At 36.3% G+C, this 27,418-nt stretch overlaps 1 protein-coding gene across 2 annotated transcripts in view; it reads left to right on the top strand.

Moving 5' to 3' along the window:
• ADGRG2 (adhesion G protein-coupled receptor G2) overlaps positions 1 to 25,600 on the top strand; it is a 58,465-nt gene extending 32,865 nt beyond the window's left edge. Inside the window, exons 7-28 of one of the 2 annotated variants that reach the window (XM_009089698.4) lie at positions 420 to 461; positions 2,365 to 2,412; positions 2,988 to 3,055; positions 4,635 to 4,708; positions 5,511 to 5,550; positions 5,674 to 5,708; positions 7,012 to 7,094; positions 7,736 to 7,796; positions 8,290 to 8,978; positions 10,598 to 10,796; positions 11,121 to 11,277; positions 13,339 to 13,488; positions 13,707 to 13,829; positions 14,962 to 15,007; positions 15,113 to 15,216; positions 15,821 to 15,945; positions 16,697 to 16,965; positions 17,660 to 17,759; positions 18,075 to 18,349; positions 19,861 to 19,962; positions 20,719 to 20,871; positions 23,885 to 25,600. In XM_009089698.4, the coding sequence (XP_009087946.2) occupies positions 420 to 461; positions 2,365 to 2,412; positions 2,988 to 3,055; positions 4,635 to 4,708; positions 5,511 to 5,550; positions 5,674 to 5,708; positions 7,012 to 7,094; positions 7,736 to 7,796; positions 8,290 to 8,978; positions 10,598 to 10,796; positions 11,121 to 11,277; positions 13,339 to 13,488; positions 13,707 to 13,829; positions 14,962 to 15,007; positions 15,113 to 15,216; positions 15,821 to 15,945; positions 16,697 to 16,965; positions 17,660 to 17,759; positions 18,075 to 18,349; positions 19,861 to 19,962; positions 20,719 to 20,871; positions 23,885 to 24,069 (3,128 nt within the window). In that variant the 3' untranslated portion in view covers positions 24,070 to 25,600. The remainder of the gene's footprint in view (positions 1 to 419; positions 462 to 2,364; positions 2,413 to 2,987; positions 3,056 to 4,634; positions 4,709 to 5,510; positions 5,551 to 5,673; positions 5,709 to 7,011; positions 7,095 to 7,735; positions 7,797 to 8,289; positions 8,979 to 10,597; positions 10,797 to 11,120; positions 11,278 to 13,338; positions 13,489 to 13,706; positions 13,830 to 14,961; positions 15,008 to 15,112; positions 15,217 to 15,820; positions 15,946 to 16,696; positions 16,966 to 17,659; positions 17,760 to 18,074; positions 18,350 to 19,860; positions 19,963 to 20,718; positions 20,872 to 23,884) is intronic. The other variant, XM_050977376.1, reaches the window with a different exon arrangement.
• Positions 25,601 to 27,418: the final 1,818 nt, after the last annotated feature.

Genomic DNA, 27,418 nt, shown 5'->3' with positions numbered 1-27,418 from the left:
TAGGACCTGGATATCTTGCTGTTCTTCATTGTTGATTGAAAAACACATTTTTAGAACAGGATTCCTCCTATGCTGAAGTCCCCATGTAGAATAGGATAAATAAAAATCACCTTAAAAGCACCACTTTCTCCTCTGAACAACTGGGTACCAGGAGTCACTGGCTCAGATGGGGATACAAACACTTAATTGGAAGGATCTTATTCCACTTGCTGCTTTTGCATTTCCCACACTGAAAGTAACTTCATTTTCTTAAAAAATGTCAAGTGTTTACACTTTTCCTAGATGGACAGAGTCTAAAATAGAAGTAAGAATTTGCATGGGGTTTTTTAACAAGAACATGAATTGCAAGTTGAAATGTGAAAAATTTTGACTTCCTTTTTTTTTTGTTGATTTTTTTTTTGGGTTTTTTTGTATAACAGAAGTCCTTACAGCAACAGATTATTACTCCACTATCACACCAGGTAGGATTCATCTGTCACCACTGATAACAATTTTGTGCATCTCAAATTTTAAGTACATGTGAACTCAGGAAGTTTGCTCCCAAATGTTTTTAGTATGCATTTTACTTGGTGTTGTGGTGTGTCCTGTTAACAGTCTGCCTTACAATAATGTCCAGACTGGTAGAAGGCAGTGCTTGTCTAGATGGCTGCATACAGAAGAGTTTGGTTATTTTGTAAGTCAGAGCAGTAGGTTACCACAAAAATGTAAGAACCACAATCTCAGGGACCATGTTTGCTTAAAAAGAAACCTTCATGCCTTTCAGGAGATGGAAGCAAACTGAACACAGGCATTGTATTTGACCTCAGGGCAGGCCCAGTAGGACCAGGAATAGACTGAATTTTATTTTTTAATTATCCACATAGAAGCTTAGTAGCCCCATTACAGTGGATTTGCCCTAAGTGCAAGTGGAAGAAGAGCTGGTTTGGAGCCTTAATGGCAAGGATAATTTGACTGTATGAACTGACCTGCAGAAACATTGCAGCCCGCCTTATCTGATGCTTTCAGGGGACCGGAAGCCCTAGTGATTTTTGATCAGTCTTTTATCCTCCACACTGCTAATCTATTTTTGTGTATTTTGGTGGCATGCAGAGATCTGAAGACTAGGGGGCACACAAATTGGTGCTCTGTATGGAAAAAGGAGCTTTGGTGGCATTTTTGGATTTTGTGTTGGGTTTTTATAAGGTGTTCTCGATGTAGTAAATAATTTTGACAATTTGTTATATTGATGTTTGATTATTGTTTATCAGTTATTTATGAGCACTTTACTTTTTAAGGATTGTTTTAAAAAAGCAGTATACAAGTTTCGTAACTATTTCGCTGCCAACAAAAGGGAACACAAATTTAGGGTCATAGAATTGTTAAGGTTGGAAAATACCTCTAAGATAATCAAGTCCAACCATTAAATTTATTTGATTCTAAACTGCTGTCTGAAATTTTTTTTTCCTAACAATTTGAATATTGCCACCAGCTTGCAGCCACCTCTGGTGCTTATTTTATTGATGGTGATAAAATTAATAAGGCAGCAAACTTTTACAGTCAAATGTTTGCACCACAGTGAAGGTGAAAAAATTCCCTTCTCATTTGGTACTAACTAATGATAATAGCAGAAAAAATAGAATTTGGGTTTTTTTCTGTTAATGGAGACCAATCCATCTGCTTAAGTAAGGGAAGTTGTTTTAATGAACAAGTGTAGGAGTTTTGTCTTGGATGCAAATATCTTTCCAGTGCTTTATTTTGAAATTATACAACAGAGCCATCTGTTTACAGTGCCCTAATTTAGGATCAGTGTTATTTCTCAGCAGTGTAGGTTGTATTAAAAATATGGAAAATATTGAGCAGCCAAAAGCTTGCTGTAACTAAATGGAGGCATGTACTGCTAGATAAGACTGTACATGGTTGCTGTCATCATAGCTTGAATTCCATCAGGTAGAACAGTTTTAGCTTCATGCTATCATATGGAGCCATTGTAGGATCCTCAGAAGCAGGTAATATGCTGCCCAGTGATTGAATTCTGTGATAATTAAAGAGGATATCAATTATATGCTGGTTTCTGTTTCTATTTAATTTTTTTTTTTTTATTGCAACCTGTTTCTTATAAGTCTTCTGTCAAAACTGTTGCAGAAAATTATTCAAAATTAATTAATCAAAGTAGCATATTTCTGAATTCTAAGTCTTGGAAAATGGTATGGTAAGTGCTGTAGAGAGGTGAAGCCTAGAAAATATGTCAAATACTTCCAGAAGATAAATTTCAAACACTGGAATGACTGTAAATACGTATATTGGATTGTATTGTGTGACTATACTGTATTTAGGTTTAACTTTTTAAATCAGTAATTGTTTGGTTTTCCCCCCAACAATTTATAGCAGGAGAAACCATTGTGTGCAACATAACACGTGCCTGTAATTACTCAGGTTAGTGGCTTTGTTTTCTCTTTTTTTACATAAAATATTATCCAACTACTTTATACTCTGAGTAATGAAGCAATATTTAGTTCCCACGTAAAAGCTAGTTCTGTAATAAATTTCCTTGTAAATTTAGAGAGATTTTATAATAATGCAAAAAATATTAAAGGTGAGGAGGTTAAAAAGGGTTTAGACTCTTGTACTTTTGATCTTTGGTTTTTCATCAAAGGCACACCATTGCACATAAGAATTGTGAAAAAACCCCAAGAAACAAGTAAGCTAAGGAGTTCTATTTATAGTAATAATGAAGTGCAGGTTTTCTGTTTTGGGAAAAGATTACCTGGAAGGAATTTAGGGACGGGCATCAAAATTAAATATATAGAAAATAACGAAGCTGTTGGACTAGTTCATTTGTTGAAATAGGTGAAAAGATGGAAGAGCAATTGCAAAAGTAGATAAGCTAGTGCAAGAGTTTTTATTTCTCTTGTATCAAATCAGAAGGCAGTAAGTTTTGCAATTCTCAAAAAGTTTTACATTCTGTGTTTTAGCATTGATTTTCCTAACTTTTTTACTTTTGGTTTTAGTGTTCTATGTAGGCAAGGTAAAACTTCGAGCAAGTGAAGAAAGTAATGCATCGCTAAATGTAGAAATAGTAAGTATTCTTTCTTTTGAAACTTTATTGTAAGGAAGGTTGAAGTGAATTTCTTTGTCTACACTTTAAATAAGTAACATGATTCTTACTGTGTTTGCAGTACAAGATACTATTTGCAGTGAATGGAACAGCTCTGTTTTAAACAGATGCTTTGCAGTCAAATTTTAAAATTCCAGCTAAGTAAACTTCCTACAGTAAGGACCTGTATTCTCTACATAGCCACTGAAAGAAGGGGGAGGCCTTGGGTGATCTCAAGAATTTACGTTTAGGCACGCAGGCTCTTCCTTTGGAGATTAATTTAGGCACTTGCCTTTGGAATATGAGCATCACTAGATGTCAACTATTTGGGCATAATTAAAGTTGGATTAAATTCTGGAATAATTCATGTTGAGATTCTCATAAATAGTTTTATGGCTTTTTGTGGTTTTTTCAATTATGCTTTTGCATGGTCATTCTATATTTTTTGGCTTGTGGTTACTGAGTTATTAATTTTGCAATAGGCTTATGTGACATGAGTGTGTCCATTTATACAACACAAGAGAGGTTTAAGAGTATAGTGTCATGCATGGCAAGGACCATATAGATGACCCAGTATCAAGGTAATACTATGAGGATATGAATGTTTAGTCGTTACAGATGGAAAGTGAGGGGAGGAAAAATTAAGGACGTTTTATCTTTATCCTACACATTCCTGTCAGCCCTCAGCCTGAGATTTCACATGCCAGTCCCTGAAGGCATGAGTGTAGTCAGCAATGTTACCACAGAGAAGAGCTACTGCACGTGGAGCATCAGGTTTGGGCAGGGATATGCCCCTGGCAAAAGCCTTCTCTACAATCTGTTGTGTTTCAGTGGTGATAAAGCCTAGTGAAACTGTCCTGGCATGGTAATATTGCACCTACAGCTTCGGGTAAAACTGGTTTCCATCTCTTGAAACTCTTGCTTTTTAGAAGAATATTTCTTAGGGGAAGTCAATGCCACATATTTTTTCCTCATTGCCTTTGCTGTTTGCACAAAATATAAAAATAACCAGTAATGCTGGTAACTGGAAGAGCTTAAGAATACATAGAATGCATATATAGAAAGGGCTCTTAGATAAACCTCAGTGTATCCCCAGACCCTAATGCTAGATCATACTTATTTAGCTCAGTTTTATCATGTCTTTCACTACAGTTCTTGACTTCTCACTGCCAATATTCTGTCATCTGTTATTTATGTCATTTATGAAGCTTGCCCCATTGTTGCACATAGAGTTTAAAAAATCATTCAGTGTCTGGAGTAAGCTGTCATGTTGCAAATTAAGCCAAACTCCTCTTTTTCCAGCATAAGACATGGTGAGTTTACTGTCCTTTTGCCCCTGTCTTTCACAAAGATTTTGGGGTTTGGGATGTACTAGATCAACAGTTCCTTCCATAAATTGTGACAATAATGTCACAGTAAATAGTTGTTGCAGTGTATTAATGAGAAAATGTGCTTCTTATCTTTGTCATTTCAGCCTATTGAAATGTGTGAAAGGAACAATTTTCTTTTAAGGCTAAAAATTACTGGTTGTACTTAGCTGTGGCATCTTTTTTCCTAACAGATTAATAACATAACCACCCACAATCAAGTAAAAAAATTAATTGAAATTCCAGCACACACCCCACAAGAACTGAGGTGAGTAATTCTGAATAAGAATTGAAATCTTTATTATATTTGAAAAAGATTAATTGAGACTTTTCATGTTTTGAGTGGACTTTGTGCTATTCCTGCACATTAAAAATTACACAAGTTCTAAGTTCTTGCTCTTTAACATAAAGTTCATACTGGTTAGAATACTCTTAGTTTATGTACCACTGCTTTAAAAAATGGTGCACCAAATGTTTGTTATAATTTAAGGATTCAGTTTATCTGGTAGGAAATGATGAACTTTCCTAGCTGCATGTTCTTTAATAAATATTCTTGAAGTCATATCTATGGTTTTATTTTGTTTTCATTTTTTCTTTCCCAGTCTTTTTAAGGAAAGGTTTGAATAAGTGAATATTTCCCAGACTTACCCTGAAAATCAAAAAGATGTGGTTGCCCAACAAATCTTGTTTGTAGAAGAAATCTTGAGTACTTCTTACTCATTCTATTTCTGTGGCTTTGAGTATAATTTAGAATTCTATTCCCAGTAATGCTTGGCAAAAGGCAACATTAAGATTTATCTTCTGCTCTTTTAAATAACATTTACAATGGGTTGATGTTCAAATGTGATGACAGAGGTTTAAATTTAGTTTGTGTAGTGACTAATAAAAGTCAGCTCTTCAAATGTTTAATGCTGGAGGTTTTACAGTATTACAACCGGCCTGACTTTAAAAATCATTGATTAACTGGGAAAATATTTTTTCTCTGTAACTGTTTTTTAAATTAAATTGTTTTAATTGTTTTTAGAAACATAACTAAAAATCCTCCCTAACAGTAATATTTTATTTTAAAGCATTTCAGAGTTCAACAAAACCTTGCAAGCAGTAAGTGAGGTAAGATTACTGATTGTTGTTACTCTCTGGAAAACTTTTTTCCAATTTACTTCTGATAAGTCATCACTCCTGATTTCTCCTTATAAACCAATTATTTTTTTCTGTTTTGATTTGTCATTACAGTCCTCTGTTATGGAATGCCTTGCAGAAAACCAGAGGTTTGTTTTTAAATTTTTAAATAAAAAATATTTAAAAGCTCATATATTGCTTTGTGATATGTGAAGTATGCATGGCTCTTTAGCACAAGACAAACTCTCTAGGAAGTTCAGAAGTTCAAGAAACTGGCTGGAGAAATATGTATAGGTTAACAAAGAAACTCTCAATTCTGATTACTGTCCTGGCATTAGTGATTTTGAAAAAACCTTTTAGAGTTTGTTGGTTTTGTTTATCTAAATGTATTGCTTCTCATTAGTCTTCTGATGAAGCCCTGGTTTCCCTGCGTCTTGGTATTACCTGAGTCATGTAACTGGGAGCACCAGAATTCCAGAACTTGTGAATGCAATGCAATCTTTATGAGGGATTTGCTTGAGACATCCCAAATTGCTGTTCTTCAGCTTGGGAAACCAACCATCCTTGGCGTAGGGGGAGTCTGAGGAAATAAGCAGTTCACAGTCTGGAAACCATGGATGATCAGAATGACAAAGCTGCTCCAGAGAGGTGATCCTGGAAACCCTAAAAAGTAGATGATATCTCAGTTTAATTGCTACTTACCATTAAATTGTCCTTTAAAATGATCAGCTTGGAAATGCTGTATTCTAAAACAAAATGAAACTTCATTTCCCCAAATACTTGAATCTGGACTTTATCTTCCTGGGTTAGGATGAAAGAAAAGTCCAAAACACTCAAATAAAATAGAAAGTAGTCAGATCATCCCTTCATGTCGTATACTGGCAGTTGCTAGAGTAATCTTTTAATTCTTATGAGCTGAAAAGAAACCTTTTCATTCATCTCTATGTTTGCATTTGCTGAATATGAAAAATTTCCTGGAGGTTCCCTAGCTTAGTCAGGGCTTCTGGTCCTCGAACTGTAGTTGTAAAGATGGAGTTACATGCTGGAATGGGTCACTGAAGTTCTCTCTAAAGTCAAGAGAGAATGCTGGCTTCCTCTGGTGGTGGAGGTTTCATAAACACTGGCATATTTACACTAACAGCAGAGATTATATGGTTATCCTCACAAAATTATCAACTCTTTAATGACCAACATTGATCAGAGAGGACCCCATTTAAGAATTGACATAGTAGAGAGAAGGGACAATAAATGCCACAAACTGATGTATTATGCTTTTAATCTGCCTGGCATAGTGGTTTATGTGCATTAAAAATATGCCCAAATCTGACAGAGCCTAGGAATAATGTGCTTTCACACTTAGCATTTGTACTTATGTGCTTTAATTTAGCATTTGATGTTACTTTCATCTGTTAGAAAGAGTCTTGAGTCTTAAGCTTTTTTCTTCTGTTTTAGTACACACTGCAATTTCATAATGAAGCTGGCTGAGAGAGAAAATATAAGCAGTTTAACACAAAAAGCAAAAATAAGTCAGCTTGGTAAGTTATGCTTTAAACACAGTCTCATCACAATTTTATGTAAAGACATGTGGTCTTCAAGTAGCTAAAAAGACAAAATAGTTACTAATAGATCAAAATATTTTTTGTTTTGAGCAATATAAATACATAAAAATGCAGCCTTCTGATTTTTGGGGGTATCTGGAATAAAAATAACTTTTTAAAACATTTTATTATAAAATTGCCAGCTACTTTAATAGAGCATACTTTGAAAGGATTAGGTGTAAAATAAGATGAGAACATAAATGTCTCGCTGAAATGACAATCTGAATTGAAAGGGTTGTTAAGTAGCCAACCTTTCTTAGTGATATTGCGACAGGATGGAGTACTGGCTCATACCATTTTTCTCTGTTTCAAAAGCTGTTGTGTTGCATTTTCATTTGTTTAAAATTAAAAAAACAGATAAATCCATTTGTCAGGCATTGAACAAAAATCTGAGGGTATGGCAATATTTGGACTGGTCAAGAGTTCTTTTGTTTTGCAAAACTAATTTGAGAACAAACTTCAAAATAAATTATGCAGTAAATACTGTTGTTTAAAGACATATTACACATGGTTAAATATTCTACTTAATGGTATTAGCAGTTGTTATGCTTAAGGATAATGCTTCTTTGTCATCTCAGATCAGTGCTGCTGTTCATCACTGAAGTATTGTTCCTTAACTGCTGAAGAATTACGAATGTAGTAAGTATAAATACAAAATTTGACTTGTCTTATTTCCTCAATTTCCTAACACATGGCTGGAGTCAACTTCCATGCTTCAGTGTAATAGCCAGAAAGGAGTCCTCAACAAAAAGCTGAGAGGCATTTTCCAGTGTACCTCCCTCCTCTTTCCTCCCTCTTTCCCTTCCCTCCCTTCTTATCCCTTTTTTTTCATTTTTTTCTGTGATGCATCTAGCTTTTGTGTTCAACAACAGCTCCCCCTCAGAGCAGGCAGCAAAGGCAGCAATAGTATTTGTTTATGGACTTGCTAGTTAACAATTACAGCAATAGAGAATGTAAGAACCTTCTGAGTATTAGAGCATGAAACATCCAATCTGGCTGATTTTAAAATATGCATCATTATTAGTATGTCTATATAATTTTTATATATATTCTTCTATTATTACTTGTTTTCTTTAAAATAGAAAAAATGTTAAACTTAACCTGGATTTTTGTACCTGTTTTTCTTTTACAGTACTATACAAGTGCCACCTCATTTTATATGGGTTCCTTCCCCTCATTCTCCTTCTCTCCCTAAAAAGACTTCCCTCAAATCTAATTCTTTTATTTCCCCCACTATACTTTCTGCTAAACAAAGCCCCACAGTTAGACCACTGATCCCACCATTCACAGAAATTTATTTTTCTGGAACTCTTTCCACATCTCCCCTTACAAACCCTCTCTCTGAAAACTCTGTGCCTTCCACCCTTGTTACCACTGCACACTCCTCTTCCGGGTCTCTTGCTCAACCTACCATGTCAACTTTTTCTTCCATAACTTCCAATACATCCATCACTGTTCCCATACCTGCAACAAAATCTGTCACTAATGCTGCTATGTCAATTAAATCTGATGCTGCACACCTTAACAAGGCTGTTACAATACTTTCTCCTTCTGTAGGTTACACTAAACATTCTTCACTTTCTTCTTCTGAGCCTCCCAAACTTCCAATGGTAAACCGCCCCTTTGAGTCTATCACCGATTCTGTTGCACAAATTCCCCCTGCTTCAAGCCAACCTATATCTGCTCACAAAAATGTCAGTACAGTACCTATTGTTCCCCTTACTCCTTTCACAATATCTTTGACCCCTACTGCTAGTCCTGTCAACCATTCTGTCTCAGCTTCTCGTCCTCATTCTACTGCTGATGGCCATGGGACCCCAGGTAAATATGAAAAGTAAAGAATTATTTTTGTTTGAATGCCATATACTAGATTTGCTTTTCAACTTCATTGTTATATATATGAGAGTTGACCTTATAATTATTGTGAATTACTTTGGATGGGAGTGTTGATCTGCTGGAAGGTAAGAAGGCTCTACAGTGGGATCTGGACAGGCTGGATCGATGGGCTGAGGCCAACTGTATGAAAGGCTCAACAAGGCCAAGTGGCTGGGTCCTGCACTTGGGTCACAGCAACCCTGGGGAACAGTCCAGGCTTTGGGAGTAGTGTCTGAAAGCTGCCCAAAGGAAAAGGGCCTGGCAGTGCTGGCTGACAGTGGCAGAACATGAGCCAGCTGTGCCCAGGTGGCTGAGAAGGCCAGTGGCATCCTGGCCTGTATCAGCAGTAGTATGGCCAGCACAACCAGGGCAGTGATTGTCTTCTGTACTCAGCACTGGTGAACCCACACCTCACACCTCGTGTCCATTTCTGGGCCCCTCACTACAAGTAGGACTTTGAGGTGCTGGAGTGAGTCCAGAGAAGGGCAATGGAGCTGGGGAAGGTCCTGGAGTAGTCTCAGGGTTGGCCTTATTGCTCTGTAAAACTCCCTGAAAGGAGATTGTAGCCAGGTGGGGGTCAGCCTCTTCTCCCAGACAACCAGTGACAGGATAGGAGTAAATGGCCACAAGCTGTGCCAGGGAGGTTGTTGGACATCAGGAAGAATTTCTTCTCTGGTAGGGTTGTTAAGCATTGGAATGGACTGCCCAGGGATGTGGTGGGGACACCATCTCTGGAGATGTTCAAGAAACAACTGGACATGGCACTCAGTGCTGTGGTCTAGTTTACAAAGTGATGTTTAGTCAAAAGCTGGACTTGATCTTAGAGGTCTTTTCCAGCCTAAATGGTTCTGTGATTCTGTTCTGTGTGAAAACCCTGAGACAACTTTCACTTGATATGCATGTATTTTAAAATACATTCTGATGTCTTTGGACATGGTGAGTGATAGCTCACCCTACACCATTGTTTGTAACTGTCATAGGTTACAGTGCTCAATTCCCATTAGCACAAATGTCTTTTGAACAGAAAAAATTAAGTCAGAGAGCAAGGTAGATTTTTTTTAAACTAACCTAATATTTAAAATACTGCACAGTGATTTTGGATTATCCTTAAAATATTGTTATTGACTGGGAATATTCTTAGTGGCTATGTATTTTCTTATGAAAATTCTACACAAGCTTCTTTTCAAATTTCTGATGCTCTCATGATTTTACTCTACATTCAGGTGTTCAGTGGCTAAAAATTCAAAATAATAGGTTATTTAATATATTAAATATGTTTAATATATTAACAATTAAATGTAATATGTTAGTGATCTCATGTGAGAAACTTTGAAATCAATAAAACATGGAAATAATGTTGTCAGTTTGAAATCTTGCTTTATGTTTTCTTGAGATTTAAATTACCACTGTCTGCAAAGTAGCTGATAGGGAGAAATTACATGACTTGTTGAGAACCCTTATGAGTAGTGATACAATTTTTTAATCAAGAGAACAGTTTAATTTTTCTGCTTCTCCAAGCTTACATCATTTGTTGAACACAATGTTTAACTTTTCATTTGTCACAGGAAAAACCCTTTCAGCTATCACAAATATAACTTCTGTACACACCACCATTAGTATCGCCACAGCTGAGCAGATTGTGTCCAAAATAGAAAATGATTTAGCTGCTGGAAAAATAGAGCCAAAAGATGTAGAAAGGATGGTTAGTGAGGTGAGCACTATCCTCACTGCTTCTCAGCCATTACCACCACGAATTTCTAACAGGTAGGTCATTTGGCAATAGATTACAGGAGTGTTGTATTCACTGTCTTGACAAATTGGCTTAGTCAAGTTTCACTTTTTCATAATCATAATCCAGAAGAATATTTTTTGTTCTTTTATGTCGTTATTCAAAATGGAAGGACTATCATTCTAATGTTACAGCTCTACTATCATATAATGCCATGGAAAATGGTGGGGGTATTTTTGTTGGCACCATAATAAGTGATTATTTTGCATTACACTCGGATTATTGCTCCATAACCATAACTTGCTTGAGAATTTTGGATGTATGTGCTTGGTAATACTGAGTATACTTTTTCTTAACAGAATTATAAAGCTGGTGGACTATATTGGCTTAAAACTAAACTTATCAACATCATCTGCTGAATTTGTCTCTCCTTCCTTGGCTCTGGCAGTTGTCAAAACCAACAGAATCCGCTCCAGCCAAATGTCTTTTGCTGTTCAGGACTCCGATGATCTCCAGGTTACAAAATACTTACAATACCTACAAATTGTCAAACATTTATTTTAAAGTGTTTATGGTTTTATATTTATAGGAATATGAGTTTGTTTATGTCAGTGTCAGGATCTTTAGTTCATGTTAGTTTTAGACTTTTTTTAAGCCCTTCTCAGTTTTTCCTTTAATATTCAACTGTGTAAATAGGTGTAAAAGAGAGCTGACTTAGCAGAAACTGGTAGAACTAATAAGCTGTTGGAGAGGGTACAACTAGAACACCAGAATGGGCAAAGTGCTTTGCAGAATAACTTTGCCTCAAGCCCCCTGAATTATGAGTCATTTATTCAACCACCATGACAGTGCTGAAATTTGTCAAGGAGTGTTGCCAGATGGCTTCATCTGTTAGAAGGAAATAATTGTAGAGGGTTCCAGAAAAGAACTATTATGTGTGTTGCTTGGATAATGATGCTCAGAATATTTGTCACTAATGGCATCTCACCAAGAAAGAAGTGCTTAGAAAGTTTGGTTGGATCCCCTTTATCTCATTCAAAACCTCCCTCCTGACAGAGAAAATAATGGACAATACCAGCCCTGGAGGCTTAAGCAAGGAGAGATGGAAAGTTTTGGACCAATTTTGACACATTCTGCCTCCTCAGAGAAGAAAATAGCTTAATGTATCGTAAGCCATATGTAGTACTGGAACTTTTTTGTGTTACTGAAAATTATATAGATGTTTAACATATGAGTTCTATTTCTTAGCAATATATAGTGCATGAATGTGAGATGACTAGGAGATGCTAGCGCTGACATACAGATAACTTGCTAAGGAATGATTTTTTTATTTTATGGCATTGGCAAAGAAACTCTGTAAATTTTCAATAAGTATAATCTACTTCAAACTAGAGCAACAGGAGTGCTTTTGTAGAATTAATTCAGGATTTCTTTGATGGCTCTCTACACCAGTGATGTCCAAAGTGGGGTTTGAGTACCTCAGGGTGTGCACACGCCAGTCCAGTGCAGTGCAGGAAACTGTTATTTATATGTATATCTTATAATAAATAAAAATTACATTTTTTAAAGTAATTTTTAATCTCCTCAATTAAAAAAATTATAACTTGCATAATATATTAGTAAATTAGTAATTCATACATGTAACTTATGGATAGGTATATACTGGGGTTCATGCTAAAAAATTTTTAGGGGATGCATGATCAAAAACATTTGGAGTGTGCTGATCTAAACAGATGAGTTAAATCACATTGTTAGGGCACTTTGGGGAGTTCCCGCTGTTACTCTTACTACAGACATTCTTTCAATACTCAGGTAATTTCTCTCTGCAATACTACTAACGTTTCACATCTCCCAGGAACTCTGAGGCTATGATATTTGTCTGTAAAGGACTAATGTATGACAGGACTGTTGGGAGATCCTGTACTAGACAAAGCTCCCTGGCCTGTAAGCACAGCAAATAAAATGTGCTGCACATAAAATGGATGAAAGTTGAGATCTCTTTTTGTACAGTTTAAGATCACTAAACTCTTGAGGTACCTGAAATGTAGCTTATCCAGTTTACTTTTGTCATTTTTGCCAGATGATCAAAAAGCTAGGGTTTATATTCTTATCTAAGAACATAAACTTAACCTCCTGAACATAAAAATTTGTATTGACAAATAATGGCTATTGTCACTTTTTCTGAATACTGACATACTCCCTACAGGGTATAAAAATTCTTTGCCTTTGCCGGCTTTCATGCTGTTGATCTCCCTACACAGTTACAGCTACACAGAGTTTTTGCTCCTCACCTTTTTTAAATCAATAGAAAACACACAGTGGTGTGTTCTGTCCCTGTAGGGAAATGGTTAAAGCCAGATTATTTTCAGTGGTAGGCAGACCTGAAAAGCGATGCATCCTTTTCAGTCCTAAAAGTGCTATTTATGCATTGGAGTGGGAGAGAAAAGAGAGCAGCAGTGGGTTTGTGACAGTAATTAATGAGGTATTTATTTTGAAGTTTTAAACTGAAAATAAGTCATAATTTATATATTTATTTGGAGAATGAAACAAAGCATAATCCTGGTGTTTATTTTTCAGATCTCTCTAGGAGTTCAGCCAATTCAGAATTTAAATAATCTTGGATCAATTACACTTCCTTCTACATTGATGAAAAATTTACGCACTGAAGAGTTGGACTTGGCTTCTAGAATTATATTCAACTTCTTTAAAAAGACCACTGTGTTCCAGGTATATTTTTGATCCACTGTTCATAAGGATTTTAAATTCAAGCTTAGAGCAAAATATGAATGGATTTTTTTCCCCCACAAAACACATTTTAAAACTTCTGACTTAATAAATTACTTTTGTCCAGTGCTTGCTCCACATAGTAAATGAGCTTATGGGCGCTGTACTCTAGTATTGTTTCCTTTAAGATTTTAAAATCTGGAGCTTTTTTGTCATTTCAGGATCTGTCCTTGAAGAATGCATCTTTAATCAGCAGTGTTATATCATCAAGTGTTGCCAACCTCACAATTAGTAACTTAACGGCAAATGTTACTGTCATTTTGCAGAATATCAAGCCTAATCAGGTAAAATTTACATTTTGGCAGACTTAAAGTACAGTTTTGTTGCCTCCACTAGAGTTTTTGTAGTGGAAACATTTTATTAAGAATACAAGTCAACTTGTTCTGCTTTACTAATGGAGGCGTTTCATCTCCACCTGGACATTAAAAATCATTCCTGTTGGCTTATTTGCTACTGGTACAAATTTTGGTTCTCAAGTAGTGTAAGGTAATTTTGCTCTATCACAAATTCATTCAGCTTTTATCTTTCTTACTTACTCTTGTCTTTTATTCTACAAAGACTAAAAGCTCTTAGATGGAAGACTGAAAGTGTGGGTTGCTATGGTAGATGCTGCAGTCATGACATTTGTGGGTGTTGCATGGCCTGAAAATAATATAACTGTTTTCTTGGGGGAAGTGAAACACAGAATTGTATCATCAGGAAGTATTAGGATTCTTACACACCATCTCTTTCTGAAAGGAGCATCAAGGATTAAAGTCTTCTGTCTCATATCTTAAGAGATTTTTAAATATTCAATTATTATAAACTGAAAAATGTGGGGATTTCACTGATTCACCTGGAGCTTTTTTCAGGAGCTGACTTAGTGGCGACTTTACTTCTTTTGACATAATAATAGGTTTTGAGATATAACTGTAGAAGTAATACTATTTATAGCAATATGATGTATTGCTGCTGGTATTTATAGAATTTGCATGTGTGTTAGGAAATCTGTGTGTAAGTGTTTAACATTGTGATAGTAGGAAGTGATCAAATATTTGCAAATGAAAAGGTTTTTCCTTTTCTGTGTGATCATGACTTCAAAAGTTACAAAGTCTGGAAGGAGGAGAAATCCCGAGAATTTGTATGGTGTGGGTAGACATTGAAAGAGCATTCAAAAAGTTCTACCAGGAACAGAGTCTTTGCATAAGAACAAGAGCTAGTTCCTGTCTGGTGACTTCAAATCTGTTCAGCATATTTTTGCATGTAGTTTGCAATCCTTTTATGCACCTAAATTTATTTTGTGTTCACATAGAACAGGCATATTTGCTGTATGCAGTGTTTATTCTTCCCTGAATTTTGTAGATCATTCATAAATCATTTGATCCTAAACTCTCAGTTTAGTAACTTGGGGTTTTTTATGTTCATACTCCTAAACAGGATAATTCAACAGTTAGATGTGTTTTTTGGGACTTCAATAAAAATGGTAAGTACTTGAGATCACCCAAGTGCTATGCTGTTTTAGCTATGTTAATTCATGTTAATATAAATGAAGCCTTTTATGAATAACAAAGCTGCTTTTTTTTCACAGGTGGGCATGGAGGCTGGTCATATGAAGGTTGCATAGTCGCAGAAAGTAGAGTAAATGAAACAGTCTGTTCATGCAACCATCTCACAAGTTTTGCAGTTTTGATGGTAATTATTTTTAAAATCATGCAATCATGATTCAAGAACACATTTAACCTTGAGTTGTCTTAAGCAAGTGAAGACCCAATAAGCCCATACAATCTAATACATCTAATAAATAATACTCAGGTTCTATTCACTTTAGTGTTAGTACAGATAGCCATACAGTTAGGCACATGCTTAAAATCCCTGTTGAAGGGAAGTCCATGGGTTCCACTGGAGGAAAAAAAATTCTTGAGTGCTGCAGTTTTTACATTTAGGCAGATGCTTATAATCTAAATAAAATTTAGGAAATCAAATTTAAAACAGGTTTTTAATCAAGTGGGGTTTCACAATTAGGGTCATAGAATTATAAAATAATATCTCAAGTTGGAACAGACCCATAAGGATCATGGAGTCCCAGCTCCCTGCTCTTTACAGATTAGAATGGCTTTTTTTTCATCTAACTTTTTATAAGAGCCATGATGAAAGGAATGGAGACCTTTTTTCATTTATAAGAGGAGAGGGAAAGGTGTGTTTTGATTCTTTTTAGTGTTTTTTTTAAATATTTTTCCATTAAATAAAGCTGAAAATAACTCCTGTTCTCTGAAAATAACTCCTGTTTCTGTTTTAGGACATGTATGGAAATACTCCTTTGAATCCCACACAAGAATTGGTACTTACTTTTATATCATATATAGGCTGTGGCCTCTCTGCAATTTTTCTTTCTGTTACTCTTGTGACCTACATAGCCTTTGAGTAAGTACCCATTCAGCTGAGCTCCCATTATTCTTTAATTGTGATTGTTTGTAGTCTTCACTGAGAAATCCTTTTCAATAGTTATGGATTCTGTCTCCACAAATAATGTATAGATTTGGCCAGTTCACCAGGAAGATGTTGATTCAGTCTTCAGAAATGTTAATCTGATCAACCAGTGAATTATCATGAGGCACTAGGCAGTAAAAAGTGAAGAAGTAGCACTCTGAAGTATTTTATAATGGATTATCATAATAGAAGGAATGAATTTAAGATACAATACACAAAAAAGCAGTACAGAATGTTAGTATTTTTAAAAGCATTTGTATTCTTTCTTTATTCTGTCGTTATTCTAAGACTGGGACTTGCCTCTATCAAGGCTTTAGATGCCCAGTCAAAATATTGATCTAGCTTAGCAATAAAGAACAGACACCTTTTGGGTTTGGGTAGCAATGTAACAGGAAGTCAAACATACAGTGGAAAAAAAAATAACCATGGTACTAAGCACTTTGACTCCAAGATTGTTTGTATTTATGTAACCTTTTCTAAAAAAACTTTGTATATACAGACCGTTAACTAAGAAGTATGCTGTAAATTATTCTCTCCATGTATAAATGAAACCCTGCAGCATTGTATATGAATGAAAATGGCACTTGTGAATGCCAAGGACTGCAATAGAGGAAGTAAGCCAGGAATCCATGGACAGCTGATGTCATCTCATGAATTTTCTTTTTTTTTTATTTTTATTTTTTAGGAAAATCCGGAGAGACTACCCCTCCAAAATACTTATTCAGCTGTGTGCTGCATTACTTCTACTCAACTTAGTTTTTCTCCTTGACTCATGGATTGCACTGTATGATACACAAGGCCTATGCATTGCAGTTGCAGTATTTCTTCACTATTTCCTCTTGGTTTCCTTTACCTGGATGGGCCTGGAAGCTTTCCACATGTATCTGGCCCTTGTGAAGGTCTTTAACACCTATGTACGGAAATACATTCTTAAATTTTGTGTGGTTGGTTGGGGTATGTATTTTTTTTTTCCTTTTTCATGCTAAATAGATAATTCCTATTATCCAGTATTTCAGTGAATGTGATACAGGTCAGAAATTAAAATTAAGCAGTCATTAAATGTTGATATATGTTCCACCTTTCTGAGGCGTGGAGTCCCCCCAGCTGGAGAACTGAAGTTTCTGCAATTCAAAGTGATAATGAATTTTCCTTGTGCTAGTACAATAGAACCAATTTTGAATATGCATGCTTCCATTATTTTGAGAATAAATGCCAATAAGTATATGTTCTATTTCGGGAATAGCACTGTTGCTAACAAAAAGCAGCAAAACCAGATCTAACTGGATAGAGGATGGAGAGATTCTGGGCCTGATTTTTGTCACCTATCTGTTTCTTAAAACATATGTAAGAATGAAAATCAGTTATCCTGTAAGAGATATTTTGAAGCAGTTTGAAGACTGATGGTATTTGTTGGTTTATTCAGAAAATTTTGGAGCTGGCTGTGAAGGACTCCTCTTATTTCTTTGCAAGTTGTGCTCCTGAGCAATTTGAATGCTGCAATTTTTCAGAGAGCTAGTAGTCAGCAGAATTCAACAGCCAAATTTCAGAAGCAATATGTAGATTTTGTAGCAAAATATAATAATTTCAAGTCCTCATAATACTGACTCTGTTAGGATTTTTATGTATGTGTTTTCTCATAATCTTTTAGGGTTACCAGCAATAGTTGTGTCCATTGTGTTGGCAGTATCACCAGATAATTATGGACTTATAACCACTGGAAAGGTTTCCATAAATGGACCTGATGAATTGTGAGTGAAAGGGAGGTGCTTTGGGGGAGGTGAGGGTGGGGAGTAGAGGGAGATCCTACAAACTGCTTTCCTTTAAAGTAAAGGGGGGAAGGCAAGAAAGCAATAGTAGTGCTTTGAAGTAACTCTACAGTATCTCATGTGTTTTAGGATTATTGCCTTTATGAAGGCTCATATCCTTTTGCCAAAAAAAAACCCCAACCTTCTTTTGTAAGAGGCAAAAATGGTTTGCATGCAAGAAACTACAAGTTTGTCTCATGTTTATTTCATTTAGTTTCTGTTTCTGATAATAGTTGACAGACTGCTCTTCTGTTCTAGCTGCTGGATCAAAAATAGAATTGTCTTCTATATTACTGCTGTGGGATACTTCTGCCTGATATTCCTGATCAATATCAGCATGTTCATTGTTGTGCTGATCCAGCTCTGTCGTATCAAAAAGAAGAAACAACTGGGTGCTCAAAGGAAAACCAGTATCCAAGACCTTAGGAGTGTTGCTGGCCTCACATTCTTGTTGGGAATTACTTGGGGGTTTGCTTTCTTCACAGTAAATGAGGTATTTACTTACCTCTTTACCATTTTCAACACTTTGCAAGGTAAGTTTGTCCTCCACGTAACAGCTCCCTGTCTATAATATAACAAACCAAACATTTTGAAGCATAATTTTCTTGATTCAGCAATAAAAATTTAAATTTGATATGTGCATGTTAATTATATTAGAGATGAGACGATACTGCTTTGCAGTAACCTTAAGTTGTACTTTTGTTATGATAAGGTACAGAAAAATGAAATACTATTTATACAGGTATGGTATACTTATAAATATTGTCATTTTAAAAGTGTATGCAAACCAGATATCCCTGGAAGTGACTGTTTCCACTAACAGACAGATGAATTTTGAATATTCAGTTACTTTTAAGTGTTCACATTATAATGCAGTTACTGTAGTGAAAAGAGTATCGTTTCTTCAGTTCCTCTAAAGCTTTTGGGGGAGGCTTGACAGTCGGCAAAGGGTCATTGAGACAGGCAAGGCTGAAATATCTAGAAGTTAGTGACCCAACTCTTAAGCATGGCCTATTTAGTACTTAAGAATGTATGAGAAGTAGATATAAAAACATAAAGTTTTGCAGAGGTGGGTGCTACTGGACATATCCAAAAGCAGAGTTGCCTCATAGATTTTTATATAAACAGGAGGTGCTGTCCCCAGTGTCCTAAATATGCCTGAATTGCCCTTCTGAAGTTTGGATTCAAACTTCTGCATAAATGGCGCTTACATGACTGACTGGATGGTTTCCCAGAGAGACTAAAGCAGTGAAAGTTGCTGTTCAATGTATACATACACTTTCCCCTATTTGCTGCGTTGACTTACTATTATTTACTATTCATTGTAAACCTAATGCAACTGTTTCCCATTGCAGATTGGAAACTGTGCAAAGATTAAGTGCCACTTTCCCTTAAAGGGGGGCAATTTGATGAACTTTTAAGCAAGGGAAGTTGGATGCCACCCTGTGTCAGTTAGGAGCAAATGAGAAGTAGACAAAGAGACTGTAATGTGGCACTGGTAGGAGATGGGATGGACACCATCTCTTCTAGAAAATATTTGAAATTGTGGTAAAGGGGGTACCATTTATTATTTTTGATATGAGTCATTTTCTTTGGATGAGTGCTCAAAATTTTGTAGCATTGGTGGTAACAGGTTATCTGCTAATAGAAGATGTAACAGTGTCACAGAATGTGCTAAAAAAGCTTCATAGTCTGACAGCGTGGTATCACACTCTCTCATTGACATTGCTTTGAATTCTTTTTCAAAAGCATTAAGCAAATTTTAAGATCAACAGAATTTTTCCCTTTTTATTTGATAAAGGAAGCTTTATGCACTTCGTGCATTTAGTTGTATTTGTTGTTTTTTATTTTGTGTGTATGATTCCTCTAATCTGTGTAAGGAAAAAGTGCTCTGCAACATTCAGAGTTGTAAACTTTTTCAGAAAAGAAAGGTGTCATTACTTTTTATTAGAAATTTAAAAGAAATTAAAGAAAACCAAACATTGTTCATTAGGAAGTAGTAAAAGTGAACTTTACAACAATCTTTTATGTTATTGCTTTGCAGGGTTCTTCATTTTCATCTTCTATTGTGTAACAAAGGAGAATGTCCGTAAACAGTGGAGAAGATATCTTTGTTGTGGGAAATTCAGGCTGGCTGAAAACTCTGGTAAACTTTTTTTTTTTTTTAAACTTCTTTATTCTTATATTTAGTGTTAAGTTCTGGGTATTTTGTAATAATTACAAAATAAAACCCAACCAAAAAAATCACCCAAAAAACCCAATTGATCGTGTTACTGCAGTTGCAGTTCTAATTTATTATCCAAGATACAGTAAACCTCCAAAATTATACTCTTTGAAGGTGGTAGCTGATGCAGCACTTGCATGTTTACATGCTGTTGCCTTAAGCTGCTAACTGCTAAGAGATGACCTCTTCCACTGCAGGGTAAAGGCATGTCTTTGCAGAAGACTTTTGGTCAGTTAGAAACGGTAAGATTTGTTCCAGCTTGTGGGTCAGCTGTAGTTTTACCAGTTATTGCCACAAAAACAAAGTGAAGCATGGTTTAAACCAAAAAAGACATTAATTACTTTATGTTATTTTGTTATTAAGTAGTTGTCCTCTTGTAAAGCCATGTATTTTTATACACTTTCACTTAGAGAATCAACTGCACTTCACTTATTTTTCTGATCTGGTCTGCAGTTGTAAAGCTATGACAGTTGGCTGCTTGTATTTTAAAAAGAGACAAGAGGAAAGGAACTAGATTTAAATAATTTTAAACATCAAGACTCATTAAATTCTTACAATATAATTCTGTCTGGAATACTGCAAGAAGTGTGTAAAGCCTTGATTTTATATCAATTCAGGTGCATTATTAACTATATTTTTATATAGTGCTTGTGTGAGTTGTATTATTTCCTGTTTTAGACTGGAGTAGAACTGCTACAAATGGTTTAAAGAAGCAGACTGTAAATCAAGGAGTATCCAGTTCTTCCAACTCCTTACAATCAAACAGTAACTCCACTAACTCTACAACACTGCTAATGAATAGTGATTATTCAGTCCATGCAAATGGAAATGGTAAGTATAATGCAAAATAGTATTCAGACGTAAAATTCTCCATCCTTCCTGTTCTGACATGGTACTGTCCTCTGCACTGCTGCCCTCTGCTCTTCCTGAGGAGTTGAAATGCAGGTGTAAGTAGCACTACACTCAGTTTCACTTGCAATTTGCTGTGGCTTATTTGTCTGTTGAGAAAGCTAGATATGAATCACCATTGAAAGTACTTGTAAAAAGTGACCTTTTTTCTGTGAACATAATCTAGTTCTTCACACTCAAGCAGGGCACTTGTCATGGTGCTGATTTGAGCTCTCAGTAAAACAAATCAATTTTCAATCAGAAAAATAACTTAAAAATCTGTAATGTATAAAACCCTAAGTCAAGCAAATCTCAGAAGACATTACTCCTGTGTGCCTGAGGTATTTTTCCCAGCTGATCAAAAGTTAAGGCTAAGTCATGTCATCAACTAGAATGTTTATTATGAAGCTGTTGAACATGCTTGGAGAGGCTGTGTTGTCTTCATTCCTTGGCTTAAACTGTCAGAAGACAGCACATAACAAGATTATATCATCAGATAACTTCTCAGATCTACAGAGTAAAATAATTCGTATGTGGGTTAGAGGTTTCTGTTCCTTTGAGTGTAACTCATATTGCTCATACTGTTCCTTTGAGTGTAACTGCAGATTGCAGAGAAATCACAACACTTGAGGAGATGGCATTTAGACATGCCTTGTACAGCTTTCTAAATTGAGGTTGAGTTTTTTTTTCCCAAATCCCTTTGTAAAAATCTCCCTGTTTGGATACCACATAATGCAATAATTAACATACTTTTATCTGTTAGTTGAGAACCAGCATCCAGTGACACTCACTATCATTAGACACAAAGTAAGGCAATATTTTTGGGTAGAGGTATTTCCTTTCAAAGAGAGAAATTTTCAGGTGCAAAAGCCTGCATGTCTTGTAGTGTTCTTTTTTCCCTGCTATGGTAATTGCTCTGATGAAAAAAGCCATCTCTCCCTGCAACATCTGACATGCTTATACCAAGCTACAAAAGCATTTTGACTGCTTTTCTCAACAGAAAGAAAGAGCAGAAATGTTCTATTGAGCTTGTTTGTTGTAGCAACCGAATGAATGAGCCTGTTGTGGCTTTCTGGAAAAGGTTTTGTTCTTTTGGGTATTTTGGAATGAGTTACTAAATCGATGATCTGAACCACTGAGTGATGCCAATTCTGTTAGCTGTGCTCCAATTCTGTCCTACTATATTCACATAATCAGACCTTTCCAGTGTGTCTGTGTGTCCTGTGCCAAAAGCTTCTTAGACAAAAGCAGCTGAAAGAACTTTGATAAAACCTTGTTCCTGTGCACTTACAAACATGGATGTCTCTGGTGACCCACCTAATTTCCTATTTTATTGTTTATTTTGAATGCTGTAAACCTTATACCACATCCTCAATGCATATCAAGAGGGCTGTATATACCTTGCCTGCAAAGTTTGACTAAATAATTCTTCTGGGTCTTTAGGACTTCGTAAGAAGAGGCTAAACCTATAACTAAACTGGATAGCTCCCAGCAAAACTTTTGGAGACAATTCCTTACACCTAATCTTTCAAACATGTGGCAGTTGTATCTCAGAAGAGCTGGGCTAATGCCTCCAAAAGGTATTAGAGACTGCTAATAGATAGGAACATGGGACATAATAATTTGCTGCACCTGATTGCTCTCCTCTCAAAACCAACCTCCTCCAAAAAACCAACCTGACCTCCAAAACGAAAAACACTCTAGAAATTAAGACCTATGTCATAAATATACTGAGCTGTAAACACTTTATGGTTTTAGCTTCACTGCTTCTACTATAATGCTATTCCAAATTCAGGACTGAATGACTTACTGTGGTAAGTTTGGGATGTCTGTATAGCCTGTGACTTTGCTTTCCCACTGGGCTTCATCTTTTTATGGCATTCTAATATTTCTTTATTTTCAGTTTTTCTCTTGCAGATTTGCGTGTTTTAGAAACTACAATTAGGTATCACATGTCTGAACCTGCAGATTTTCTAACTGAGGAACACAAACCACCTTTCTGAGTTTGTTCACAGAAAAGCCTTATTTTCTTCTCAGCTCTTGCCCTAATATTAGGGCACAGCTATTTTGAACACTTCTAAGATAAAAGAGTGTTAGGCAGGCAGGGGGTTAAGCAGCAATCACGGTGTTAGCAAATATGGTTATTTTCTATCATTTCAACCTTTTCCTTATTTTTTCTTATTTGAATTAATGAACAAAGCTCTTCTGCTTGTCTTACCCTGTCTACATTTCTGCCTGTTTAAGTGCTTGTTGGCTGTTTAAATTAATAACTAAATTTTTAAAAAGTCCAAACTGAAGTGTTTGCACAAATACTTAGAATAAAAAAATCCAAATTCTCACTAAAAATATTTAGAATGTGATACATTCAGGAGATTTATCCAGTGAACTAAACATTTGTGAAGTATTTCAGTGCTTCATTCAGCAATGGTATTAGATGTGTTCATTGTGGATTCACCTAAATGTGTAAGATTTTCTGCAGTCTAAGTATGGTTTTGACCCATGATCAGACCTAGGTCTTATTCTGATTGTACTTCAGAAGTAAATGCTGTAAGTTGAATTCCTTGTACTCTCACTTTCTTCTTTCAGATGCGTGACATGCCTGAGATACCTTTAAAACTTAATTCATTAAAGCAAATCATTAAAATGAGGAGTATTTTGCATCTTGTGATTATTGTATCCAGTGATACTTATTCCAAGTCAAGTCTACATTTTGAGAATTGTGACCTTTGTTGCTTAAAATATTGAATCCTTGTACATAAATATATTAACATCTCTCAAATATCAGGATTTCACACAGGAAAAGAAATTTATACAAAATACTTACCAAATATACACATTTTAAAATTGTTGCAGGGATGGAATGAGAGTGTATGAACTCCCTATAGTGACTAAAAGAAGCATGGGAGTCTTGCTTCTGAACCTTTCTGATAGGGAATGCTCTTTTTTGTTTCAACAGGCCATCTTTCCAGTGAGAAGAATGGTGTTTGTTTCAGTGTACAGAATGGTGATGTGAGTCTCCATGACTTTTCAGGCAAACAACTTGTATTCCAAGACAAGGATGATACTGGCAGCCAAGAAAGCCAAATCTCGCTCAGAAGGACTTCAAAGAGAGGAAGCCTAAGTTCTATGGAGAAAATGTGATTTCCTTTTAAACAGCACATTGTTTTACAGTGTGAAGTAGAGTTTTACTTTAGCAGTTTTACATAATGTGAGCAGACTAAGAACTGGTTTTATTTAATATATGTTACTGAACCTTCAAGGCAGCCATGCAAAGGATTGACAAGGACAATTATTAAAAAAAAAAAAAAAATAAAAGGAACCGACTATTTTGACAAGGTCTTGAATGTCAGATTACAGCTGGCACACTTCCATTTTTTTCTTCATCAGAGTGGGGTTTTTTGAGGGGTTTTTTAACATTTAAACAAAAGTTTTATTTAGACTTTTTTCATTACAATTAAGTTTATCTGGATATAATGCTTAGTAGTACTGTATAAATGTAGAAAGTTACAACTTGTGCATACAAACAATGTAAACTTTAAAAATGTTAGCTACATTGTCTTCAACTTTTTGTACATTTTAGTAGTAAACTCTGCAGTGATGTACATAAGCAGAAAATACCAACCTTTAAGCATCTCAATGATACTTTTATATTTATTTCTTGTAATATAAATTTAAATATACCTATGTATAGAAAAATAATTGGTATTTTGTTTGTAACTTTTATTGTGAGTTTGCATTTTTCTTTAGTTAATTATTTTTAACATAGAATGCAACAAAACTTAATTTGTCCAGTAAGTGGATCACTTACAGTGGTTTGAATATATTCACTAGATGCAGAACTGTAAATAACAAACACAATCAGTCTTGAACCTTTTAGTACACCATAAAGGGATAGAAATTGGGTATAATTCAAGTAGAGTGCCATGAATGGAGTATTAAGTAAAGTAGTCAGTACATTATTAAGTACAACTAAGTTGTGTTGGTGGCTTGAGTGAAGTCATCAGCTTTTGCCATTGATTTCACCAGGGTCAGTATTTATATTGAGTGGTGAGACACTGCCATTTCCCATTTGAAATGATGGAAGTTGAGAAGTTTGGAGAGGGGGGAGGGGAGGCAAGTTGAAGAAAAAATAGAAATAATAAATGACAGCTGCTATATTTAGTAGCTGAGAAATTGTTTGTTTCATTGCATGGCTGTTTTTTAAGGAGCAGCTCTTGAGCTATTCTAATGAGTATTTCTGCTTAAACTTTAGCTTGTGGTTGGCAAACCAAATACTGAGGCACTAGCTCAGTAATTGCTGAAGCAAAATTGCTTTCTTGCCTTGTGATATTTACTGGGAAAAAAAGAATTTTGGCTCTTCATGTAAAACAGCTGAAAGTCCATACAACATTGTGAAGGTTCCTCCTGAACAGAAATTGGCCTAAGCCTGGTCTTACCTCTTCTTCTTCACACACATGTGCAGCTATGGCCACTGCTTTTTCAATTTGCATTCTTGGGCAAAAATTGGATGCTCCCAAAGCAAACTGGGACAAACTGGTGTCAGATTGCAGAGTACCAGGCCCTGTAAAGAGGACTGCATGAAGCAGGTGCATGCTGCTGGGGAGCAAGGGCTTTGTTTTCCCGGTGGGGAGGGCTCAGTTGGGTGCCCTGAAAACGCACTCCTCAACAAAAAGCATGAGTTACATGCCTCTTTTGCAGGGCTCTGTTGGAGTTAGCAGTTGAACCTCTTCAATGCTCAAACCCCATTGTGGTTCTGTGGGCAACACATCAGTTCTTTCAATCACTTATATCCAAAATTACTCTGACTTTGCTTTTAAGGTGAGAATTGAAAGTATTTGTTGTGTTTATCCACAGGGTTTTAGCTGCATGTTGGTAAAAGCCCATCCTCGAATGCTAGTAGCTGGAATACTTTTTTGTGAATGCTTTAACTATTTGGCTAATTGCCTTTGCAGTGTTCCTTGTAAATTTATTTAATGTTCTTATATTTATATTTTCAACTGTAAAAAAAGTAATAAAATTGCAGCAAGTACAACACAAAATATATAAACTTTGTCTTTTAGATAAATGTGTCATTAATACTGGGCTGCGTTACAATTCTTCAGTTTACAGGATCAACAGTATGTCACCTCTTGGAGATAAAGCTGACCCAGCTTTTGCATTTATTCTCTGCTACATATTTTACCTTGCAAGACTGCTGAAGCTCTCCCAAAGGAATGCTGTAAGCAAAAGCACATAGCTGAGTTTAGCTTCAGTAATTAAATTCCCTGTGAATACACAAATTCCAGTGACCTACTCTGTGTCTTCTTGTTGTTTTTATTTTTACACACTAAAATATGTTAGGATTCTTGAAAAAAAATTATTTTTTATATTCCTAGGGGAGAGGAATCCTTTCTGACTTTGCCACTTAATAGCATGCTCATATTGTAGTAAAAATTTGCATAATATTTTAGCATAATATTTTAGGTCATCCTCAAACTAGCTGAAAAAGCGTAATATTTTAGCATAATATTTTAGCTCGTCCTCAAAACTAGCTGAAAATGTGTTTCTACACTTGATGTTACAGTATCCTTTTGGTCCTTGGTCTCTAGGACTTTGTTTAGCCAGGACACCCAGAGCTCCGGGAAAGCTGCAACCAACACCCGCCCAGAGCACCCAGTAAAATTCTGTGCATTAGTTTGCGGCTGCAGGGCTAACTCGGAGGATCTGTAGGGAGATTTTAAGCTTAGTCAAAGATAAACAGCAACCTGCCGCGTACAGCTGGCACCACCCTGCTCAGCAAACTTGGTGCGTAAGTGCAGTCTCTCTAAAAGGCGGTGCCCTGAAGGCGGAGGCTGGCGCGGAGCTCAGGGGAGCAGTGAGCTGGTCCATGTTTCGGCACGGCGCCGGTTTCACTGCACGGCTCTGGCAGGGGGAGATGATGAACCTCCGAGCTCTGTCCTCTGTTCTGCTGTGCAGAACCTACAGAGCTGTGCTCCGACCGCCACCCAAGGAACGAACGAGCGCGGCTGCGAACGCTGCTTTCTCAACCACGACCGTCAGCTATCGGCAACGAGGGGAGAACAGCAAGGAAAAGTTACAATAGTAACTCTACTAATGCTACAATTTCACTAAAAAAAAAGAAAAAGACAACGGGAAAAAAAAATTGTTTCCGAATTTTGAGTGAATACCACACCTTCAGTTACTCTGCTACATCTGTTTCATGCTTTCATTCGATCACATCTCAAAACGATGAGGTTTTTTAAGGCTGGGGGAAAGAAAAGCTTCCAACAAGAATTCTGGTATTCTCAGCTTTATTTTACGAGTTTACGAAGAGGTTCTATAAAATCGACACTATTTTTTACAAAAGCAGCCGGGCTTTTGTCACGCCAGGCGGCCCCTCCTCCGCTCGGTCCTTGTGCAGGGCTGTCCCCGCGTCCCCGCGGTGGCTGAGGGCGGGGGCCGCTGCCGCCCCGCCCCGCTCCGCCGTGAGGGCGGGGAGAGGCCGCCGCCA

This window comes from Serinus canaria, chromosome 1 (genome assembly GCF_022539315.1).
Source record: "Serinus canaria isolate serCan28SL12 chromosome 1, serCan2020, whole genome shotgun sequence".
Taxonomy (NCBI): domain Eukaryota; kingdom Metazoa; phylum Chordata; class Aves; order Passeriformes; family Fringillidae; genus Serinus; species Serinus canaria.
This window is presented reverse-complemented; position numbering and strand designations above follow the sequence as displayed.